The sequence below is a fragment of the Osmerus mordax genome, chromosome 1, assembly GCF_038355195.1.
Source record: "Osmerus mordax isolate fOsmMor3 chromosome 1, fOsmMor3.pri, whole genome shotgun sequence".
Classification (NCBI taxonomy): Eukaryota; Metazoa; Chordata; class Actinopteri; order Osmeriformes; family Osmeridae; genus Osmerus; species Osmerus mordax.
The window spans coordinates 24,479,469-24,489,344 of NC_090050.1; the positions used below are offsets into that span (position 1 = coordinate 24,479,469).

At 48.0% G+C, this 9,876-nt stretch overlaps 1 protein-coding gene across 1 annotated transcript in view; it reads right to left on the reverse strand.

The window, feature by feature from the left end:
* Nucleotides 1-9,194, reverse strand: part of LOC136943284 (potassium voltage-gated channel subfamily B member 1-like) — a 25,352-nt gene extending 16,158 nt beyond the window's left edge. The window contains exon 1 of the mRNA XM_067236581.1: nucleotides 8,640-9,194. Coding sequence (XP_067092682.1) covers nucleotides 8,640-9,194 — 555 coding nt within the window. The remainder of the gene's footprint in view (nucleotides 1-8,639) is intronic.
* Nucleotides 9,195-9,876: the final 682 nt, after the last annotated feature.

Sequence of the window (9,876 nt, forward strand, 5' to 3'; positions counted from 1 at the left end):
TCCAGATGGCTTACTCCATCGTGGATGTACTCAGCAGTGTAAGTGAGCCAGGATGAGAGTATACAATGTACAGTAGCTTACCGGGTCCATTAAAAATGCATCAGTCATCCTTAAGCTTCACGGTCACGGTAGATGACAAGTAGGTTAAACGTAATGCAGCACTTGGGCTCGGGTCACAAAACCAGACGGTGAACATCCATCAATCAGATCCGCTGACGCCTGAGCTCCAGAAACCCTCAGGAAAGGGAATGAAACGTTGCTCTACGGCTGAAGCTCAAGAGGTGTCTTACTTGTTGCAGAGCAGGTTGACCTGAGGGGGCTGTGACGGTGGCTTCATGTTCCCGCCCTGACGCGTGTCTGGTTGTAGGCCTGTCAGACGGAGGGGTCACGGAGGGGTCACAGGGTGTGCCAGGTCACGGTGGTTAAGCTCGCACCCGGCGGCCTCGGGTTGCAACTCCAACTTTCCGGAAAGTTGTCTCTCTCAATTTACAGTGGGTGCCTGCCTTGCCCTCTCCACCACCTATCTACCTCCCTGATTCGAGCCCAGGGTGACAGGTGTACTCTGAATAATGGAGGGACTGCACAGCAAAGTGTCTGTGTCTCCTTCGAGTCTCTGTTCGGTGGTGATAGGAAGCGGCATGATTAAATAATTTGTTATAATGAACCAGTGAAATGTGAGAATAGCAGAAAACAAGGAAAATATTAATCCACCAGTCATTTTTACATTTTAACTACGGAGGCATCTGTTGGAGAAATGTGTTAAACTCTTCTGTTGTACATTCAAAATTGGGCTAGTTTTCAGGCATTTTGGGGTGGTTTTGAGCACTGGCTGGAAATTTTAGCTTGACCTGGCAACCTTGCTAAACGTCAGCAGCTGGGGAGACACTCTCCGTCCGCACGTGAGGAGAGCTAGCTAGCTAGAGTGCATGTGAGGACAGCTAGCTAGCTAGAGTGCATGTGAGGACAGCTAGCTAGCTAGCGCGCATGTGAGGACAGCTAGCTAGCTAGAGTGCATGTGAGGACAGCTAGCTAGCTAGAGTGCATGTGAGGACAGCTAGCTTGCTAGAGTGCATGTGAGGACAGCTAGCTAGCTAGCGCGCATGTGAGGACAGCTAGCAATTGGTAACGCTACAGTGGAGCACCGGCAGGGCTCAGTCGCTCTAACTTACAAGGGGTGAGGAGATCACACCATGGAAATCACCTCACCATGGCAACCTGGTGGGATGAAATGGAAAAAAAGGTACGAGCGTCACCGTGCCAACACTTCCTCTGGACACCGAATGGGTCAAGCGGTTCCTGGCAACCCTCTAGCAGGCCTCGCCCGCGCCAGACGCCCTGCCGGTTCCTCTCTGGTCCGATCGGATTAATGCCTTAATCGGAGACCGCTCTGTTTAGCAAGCAAAGCTATTTGAAAGCACACGTCATGCTGTAACGACGACCATTATTAGAACACAGTTGTGAGCTAATCCTTACAACTAGCTGAGCATAGTCTCCCCTGTTAAGGATGAAATCCCCAAGCACAGACACCAGGCTATTTACAGAACTAGGTGGCTTCTCTCAAGATTGATGGGAAAACACTAAAGTCAACTGCCTCTGTTATTCTTGACCAGCGGTGATAATGATGTCTGCTGTTACAGTAACACAGGATTCAACAAGACAAGTTTGGTACAGAGCATTTTGGAAGTATTGAATTGATTTAATCAAATGTATATTTGGCCCCCTGCAGGCTGGCTGAATATCGGATCGGGGAGGGAAGTCTGAGCCAAGAGACGTGATGAATCACTGGAAAAAGACCTTTCTAGAAGAGAGAAGTGACCCCCTTTACATGGGACACATCCAATCTCTGGTCCTCAGGTACATGACCTCTATCCAAACACATTAACAACACGTTTCTTCAAGACCCCATTCTGCCACAATGTCTGTGTGTGAGAGAGAGAGAGAGAGAGAGAGAGAGAGAGAGAGAGAGAGAGAGACTAACAAGGAGAGACTTCTAGAATTTAGGAGAGACTTCTAGAATTTCCTAAGTGAGGGATGTTGAGTTTGACAAATGAACTGCCAATAGTCTCGATCTGCCCCACCAGTTCACCAGCTTAGGTCTATGAGGCTGAGCTTAAACTTGAAGGCTGGAAATCAGCAGAGCTTAGCGGATACGACACGTGAAACACCGTGGCAAGCACACAAACAATTTAATCCTTTTCCCCAGCATCTTACTGATGGTGGAGATCTCCCACATCGATTAGCAATTCCTCCAGAGGGGGTCTGTCTCCACACACCAAACCACCATGCATGTGCTGGCTTACACACATCGATCCAGCCCCATCAAAGATATGCCTCTGGTCAATAATGCTAATGTTTATCCAAGCACGCTAACCTGTATGAAAAAGTACGCATTTGGTAGCTCTCTATCCTCTGTAAATTTCAAAAGCTAAAAATAAAAATACACGTTGACAGATTTTATAGATCTGGAAAAAAACGATCTAACTGTCTGGGACATTTCAGCAAGCCCTGGGTATATCTAAAACTAGTCTGTTCTTTATAGATATGACTACTAATTGACAATAGAAAGTGTTAGCATTAGGCTACTTTAGGAACAGCGTCCTATTAATACTCGGGCACTTTCATAGAGAATCTACACAATAGTGCGATCCAGAACTGAAGGCTGATATTTATGCATAATCTGTTATTTCGCAGCCTTCAAAGAATATTCACTCAAGTTTCCTCACAAGCTTGAAGTACAGATCCTGGCCAAAAAATTGAGGTATTTTAGAACACCCCCTTCTGCTTGAAGTCCCTTCAAGACGTGGTGCTCCAGTCAAGCCCATGGCACTGCTCTGTACTGGGTTCTGGGTAATACTGCAACACCAGGTGAATCTCAACTCACAGACTGCCTTGACTCTAGAGTAAGGATTCGTCATGAATACTTAAATACCGTATCGAAGCGAGACTAAAAATAAATACATTTAAATGGTACAGGAGACTTCCATACCTCCCATCCTGAGTAGTAGTAGGCTAGAGGTGGTGGTTTTCCATCTTGGTTTGACTGTAAAATTAATTTGTATGAATTACAATATTGTTTTTTAAGTTCTCTTATCTGTAATTATAATCTGTGATATCTTGTATCTGTTGCCTCCTCTGTGGTAATGAGTGTTTAAATGCTGATTACTTTTTTATCGTTATAATCAGAGGGGAACTGAGAGAATGAGAAACGGAGAGGAGGGTATGGGGAAAAGAGATCAAATGGAAAGAAAAATTTAGGGAAGAGGTAAGGGTGTAAGTGTTGTAGATTGCAGTGGGGGGAGAGAGGAAAGATAGGGAGAGAGAGAGACATTCACATTTAGTCATTTAGCAGACGCTCTTATCCAGAGCGACTTACAGTAAGTACAGGGACATTCCCCCCGAGGCAAGTAGGGTGAAGTGCCTTGTCCAAGGACCCAATGTCATTTTGCACAGCCAGTAATCGAACCGGCAACCTTCTGATTACTAGCCCGATTCCCTAACCGCTCAGCCACCTGACTCCCACCAGACAGGGAGAGAGTTCGTGAGACATAAGGAGAGAGAGATAGGGAGAGAGAAGAATTCAACTCTTCCAAATGCACTACGCCACAAAAACGATTTCCCCCTCAAAAACATCCTTCTTACCTGGGTGTCTCATGGCCATTTCAACAATATTCAGCAAACTAATATTCTTCCCGATGTTATTACCACCCTGGCAGTGTGCTTGATTTCATTTAATTATAATTACAAGACATGAAATGAAATGGAATCCCACAGTCCTTAAATTCAGGATTAACAACCGTGACTCACACAGTCACAGACACACACAAAAACCCACACGTGCGCACATGAACTACATCAAGGGACACACACACACTCAAGCACACACTCACAGAAATGTGCGCAAACACATTTGGCCCTATTCAAATGGGGTAACGGCAGCCTTGAGCCGTTTGCCGTATCGCTTCACAGCATAGCTGAGACCAACACCTGCCACACACACCATCACACTGTGACTGCTGCTATTCACATAGCACCCCCATTGCTGTTGGTCTCCTTGAGAGGCTAGGATGTGAGGCTAGAGTGAGGCTAGGATGTGAGGCTAGGGTTTGAGGCTAGGGTGTGAGGCTAGGGTGTGAGGCTAGCGTGTGAGGCTAGAGTGAGGCTAGGATGTGAGGCTAGGGTTTGAGGCTAGGGTGTGAGGCTAGGGTGTGAGGCTAGCGTGTGAGGCTAGCGTGTGAGGCTAGAGTGTGAGGCTAGGGTGTGAGGCTAGCGTGTGAGGCTAGAGTGTGAGGCTAGGGTGTGAGGCTAGGGTGTGAGGCTAGGGTGTGAGGCTAGGGTGTGAGGCTAGAGTGTGAGGCTAGGGTGTGAGGCTAGGGTGTGAGGCTCGAGTGTGAGGCTAGAGTGTGAGGCTAGAGTTTGAGGCTAGGGTGTGAGGCTAGGGTGTGAGGCTAGGGTGTGAGGCTAGGGTGTGAGGCTAGAGTGTGAGGCTAGAGTGTGAGGCTAGGGTGTGAGGCTAAGGTGTGAGGCTAACTGTGTTGACTTCCCAGGGAGATCTCCAGCAGTACAAAATAGACACAGACGTGCTTTTTCTGGTCAGTTTTGTGTGTATTTGTGTCTGTATTTGTTTGTGTTTTTATGTGTGTGTCTGTAGTTGTGTTTGTGTATGCGTGCCTGTGTGATTGTATCCTCACTCTACCCATCTCGCCTTACATCTTAATGCAATTGCCATCGATTTCCTCCTTAAAACAATCTGCCTGTCAGGCACTTCTGGGTGAGAACAAATTGAGTCTACAAGGACCAATAGTTTGTTGAAGGCTTCAGCCTGGCAGACCTAATCACCAAGGACCCCTCCTGTGCAATTTAACATTTCACCCGAACAAGGCAGGGCTCTAGCATCGAAGCGATGGGTTACATCTGACAGAATGTACAAGAACAGGAACCTGCAAATAGAGGCTGTCGCTGTTCAGAGGGTGAGGAGAGAGAGAGGAGAGAGTAGAGGAGAGTGAGGAGAGAGAGAGGAGAGAGTGATGAGAGAGAGGAGAGAGAGAGGAGAGAGAGAGGAGAGAGAGGAGAGAGTGAGGAGAGAGTGATGAGAGAGAGAGGAGAGAGAGGAGAGAGTGAGGAGAGAGAGAGGAGAGAGAGTGAGGAGAGAGAGTGAGGAGAGAGATAGGAGAGAGAGAGGAGAGAGTGAGGAGAGAGAGAGAGGAGAGAGTGAGGAGAGAGAGAGGAGAGAGTGAGGAGAGAGAGAGGAGAGAGTGAGGAGAGACTTCCTTAATTAGTGCAGACTACTAGAGCACTGGTAGCCACTGGTTCCCAGGCTCTTCTTTGACTGAAGATGCAGTTGTTTGGGGCTGCACTGGTTGGCTTTAAGGGGATTAATCACACAGGTAACTCTGTGCTCGCGCTGTATTACACTGTGCTTGTGATAGCTGGTGCAAGCCACCCCCTCTCCCTTCAAAGGGTATAGGGAGTTTGAGTTGGCAAAGACATGTTGAGACTTGTTGAGTGTTGAGACAAGCACCAGTTCAGCTCCACGGTTCGCCGTCACAAAATCCCGTTTCGTTTCCCTTTCTCGCTCGCTAAACACGCCGCACTCTCTTTCCTCGCGGCTCAAGACGACCAGACACCAACCGAAATAACAAGATGGCTCATCGTTAATAGATGAATAAATCATCTCCAGCATGTTGTTTGCAAGTTTACAGGCTGTTTGAATGTTTCTTTTTCATGATTAATTCAGGGAGAAGAGGGAAACCCACTTTCCTGGTAATTCACGTGAGAGATGGCTGTCCACACGGTGTCCTTCACCGGGGACGCAGGTTTGACTGTGAGAAATGGCCCCTCTCAGAAAGGCCCTGTTCCGTATGTGTATTTTTGGGCAGGTTATAACTCCTGGGGCAGGTTATAACTCCTGGGGCGGGAATCAGGGTGACGTCTGGAGATACAGGAAGGGCACTTCACCTCCCTCACAAAGTCAACCGTTATTAATGTGCAATTAAAAATGTATCGTCACTGAAAAATAAAAGAGGTGGGGTCTGTGTTCGAAGGAGCAGTGTATTCCGGTGATGTTCCCCCTTCAATTGAGCATAAGAAAACAGGCGCGCATCTCGCGGGCGTCATTAAACCACCCTGTGACACTTTCATAGCTCTCTCCCCCCATTACGCAGGCAAAAACATGGGACAAGCACCCAATTTGTCAAACCGACAAATTACACCCAGTTACCCCCTCTCCCCTCCCTTCCCTCCTTTCTTCGTTCAAAGGAAGTCTGAGCCTCTTAAAGATATCCTGGAGACTAATCCCCCTTAGCGCTGCGCCACGATCAAGCCACAGGACCGAGATAAAAAGCAAGTCATTATTCGCAACCTGCTAGTCTCAGTCGGTTGACTTCTAACGTGAGCTCGCGGTCTGGCTGATGGGATTGCTCCCAGAATAGCTACAGCACCGGACAGTCCCGCGCTTGACTCAGGGTGGCTGCTGGCTGACACATCTGAAGGTGATCGTGCTTTTTAGGTTGTGGCCCCTCGACCGTGGAACAAACTGGCCGTTTTTATCCGGTCATCTCCCACCACTGAGACATTTAGCCCAAGTTTTGTCTAAAAACGTGTTTTTATTCTGTGGCGTTCCGAGTCAGTTCAGGGTCACTCGTGCTTAACCTACTTGTTTGTATCAAGTTTTCATTTAATGCGATATGTCTTATTTTGATCGGTGCACAACTTTGTACAGCAGCTCGAGCTCGACAGACCTCGCGAGGCAGCTCTATGCCCTGTCGCTCTGCATGGCAGGTGCAGGGTCCGTCTTTGTTTCTGATGGCTTCACTCAACTTCAAAACAGGGGTCACATGACTCTCCGGGTCAGAACCACAAATTCAGCGCCTTGGCTTGGAACTATGGATGAAATTGGGTGGCGGGTACTGTATTTTTAGTTCATATTCTGGACAATGATATATGCTAATCCAGAGAAAATCAGACTTTTCCAGCATCCATCCGATATACAATCATGTTAGCTCTTAAGAGAGACCATAACTTCCTGAATCTGCCTCGATCTGCGATACTGATTATTTCTCGATCAATTTCATCGGCAACTGCATGGGAGAGGATGAGGCCGTTAACTTCTAGCAGAGGTCCCAGTTGTATATAAAAGCTATTGGATTGTTATTAATCATGTAAATTGAATATTGACATGGTCAAACACTGGCAAAAGTACTTTGCTTAAAACATTCTGTTAACACGACTGCGTCCATTGATCCAGAGCAGCGACCATGCAGGCAGAAGTACCGCACTGGGGGCTCCAGGGGAGACGTGGGAAGAACGGGGAACTGTGCATGCTGCATAAGAGAGAGAGGGAGAGAGAGGGGGAGGAGGGGAGAGATAGAGAGGGGGAGGAGGGAGAGAGAGACAGAGGGAGAGAGGGGGAGGAGGGGAGAGAGAGAGGGAGAGAGAGAGAAAAGGGGAGAGAGAGGGGAGAGAGAAAGAGGGAGGAGGGGAGAGAGAGAGAGGGAGAGAGAGAGAAAAGGGGAGAGAGGGGGAGAGAGAAAGGGGGAGGAGGGGAGAGAGGGAGAGAGAGATAAAAGGTGAGAGAGGGGGGAGAGAGAAAGGGGGAGGAGGGGAGAGAGGGGGAGAGAAAAAGGGGGAGGAGGGGAGAGAGAGAGGGAGAGAGAGAGAAAAGGGGAGAGAGGGGGAGAGAGAAAGGGGGAGGAGGGGAGAGAGAGAGGGGGAGGAGGGGAGAGAGAGAGGGGGAGGAGGGGAGAGAGAGAGAAAAGGGGAGAGAGAGAGAGAGAGAGGGAGAGAGAGAGGGGGAGGAGGGGAGAGAGAGAGAAAAGGGGAGAGAGAGAGAGAGAGAGGGAGAGAGAGAGAAAAGGGGAGAGAGAAGGTGCCCAGGTTTGCGTCCGAGGGGGGGGGCCTTGCCCAGGGCCGACACTGCTTGCTTCCTACTCTGATATCAACTAGTCTCCGTGGTGCCACATCTAGAAGACTCCTCTCCTTCACCTCTCTGTCTGCCCGTGAAATTACGAGAAGACCAACAAACCGAATCAAATGACACCAATCCACTGCAGCGACTTGGCGAGGTGATGATCTAGTTCATTGGGTCTCATTTTGCATTGTTATGGCTTTGGAGTTTAAGTGCTTTGCTAGGCAGCTGACTTTAATAAGTCAAGGGTGGATCAAACTATCAGATGTTAAAATGAAGACAGGCTCATGTTATCTTAAACCTGAGGTTTACTGCAGTTTCTTACCTCTCCTGGGAAACGGTAAATGTTCTGGAATTTTCCAGGTTCTCTGACAATGAATGAGTTCTCAACTCTGGTGTAACTTTAGACTAAACTAATGTCTTGTTTATAAGGAACCAATACATTAATAAATAGGCATACTGTAGATAGACGAGGTAATTGTGTATCATTATGGTGCATAATAAGGCAGGTAAACTGAGATGAGTAACCTAATCATACTCTAGCCTACAGCACACACAACACAGGCAGCAGCTTGTGGCCATCACCTCCGGTCAGATTACATTCATTCATTAGGCTATTGACTTCTTCCTGCGCAGCCCGCAGTACTACAGCCTACACAACAGTGTCAAAACACAGCGCCAAAGTCATAAACCGTTGAAGACGAACCACAGACACGGGACATCGAACGTAGCCTACCTTAGCAGCGAACGACGAACTCGGTTTCTCAAGGAGATCCCAAAGTTTTCTCCGTTTATTAGCACAGCACGTGTCCTCAAACTCGTCGCCTTCCCGCTCTCTCATGGTCTCTGCTTCTCGTTTCAGTTCCTCGTTCATCTGCTCCTTCTTCTGGTGGTACCGGGCCTGGCAGCACGACTCCAGATAAATCTCATCAATGCCCCAGAAGTCGAGCTCTTGGCTGAACGACAGAGCACACATCTCCTCCATCATGTGTAACTTTCCTGTGCGATAGAAGTTGAGAATGGACGTAAACGCGCCGGGATGCCTGTCAAAAAAGTACTCGTTGTCATCCAAACTGTAGTCATCGCATATCTCTATGATAGAGTCGTGGGTGTTGCAGTCTCGCAGTTTTCCGAGTCTGGTTCGTGGCAGTCGGTCTAGCGTTCTCCACAGAACTTCGTGAAGGAGACCCCCGACATTGAGTCGCACCCGGCGGGAGTGTGACTTGCTCCGGATAATTTCCACCGGCTCCGGTGGAAGGGAGGAGGTGGATCGTGACCCTGTTTTATTCATCCTTTCAAAAGAAGCTCCGCCGCTCGTCAATGAAAAGTTACAATTTGGTCAGGGAGACGCTGTCCGGAAGAGGACCGCATTAGGGTGTAGTTTCCATCTCTGTGGCTGAAAAAGAAGAACGTTACAATTCCGTTACAAAAGGCCTAATCATTTGAAAGAATGGCCATACAATCCTGATGACCTACAGCCGTGATAGAGGGAACATTAGTCGCAGAATGTCAGGAGGTTTATCCACTCATCAGAGAACCAAATAGATAATTTAATCTGCTTTAAGACGCGCAGCAGCTTTCGTTGCTGATCAGGGAGGGGGAGGGGGGGGGGCAATGATAAACTCGATTCTACAAGGGAGCGCTGTCCGGTGCTGAATTATCGTGTCAATTCACAGACGTCCACATTTCTTCGCTGTCCCTTTGTTTAGGTGCTGAAATTATTCATTTTGAGCGGCAGGCATTTGTCCCAACATTGTACCGAGTACAAAGCAGAATCTACTTGATATTCGAAGGATTTTTTTTATCGCTCCTTAAGAGATAACATCCCCTCTGTACAACATGAGCAGATTTGATTCAAAGCTCGCATGGAGCCACGAGCCAAACCATGGCATACAGTGAAGATGTAACATTTCAAAAGACAGAGCAAGAGCCATTGTCAACAAAATAAATCAAGTTTAATGTGTCTATTTAAA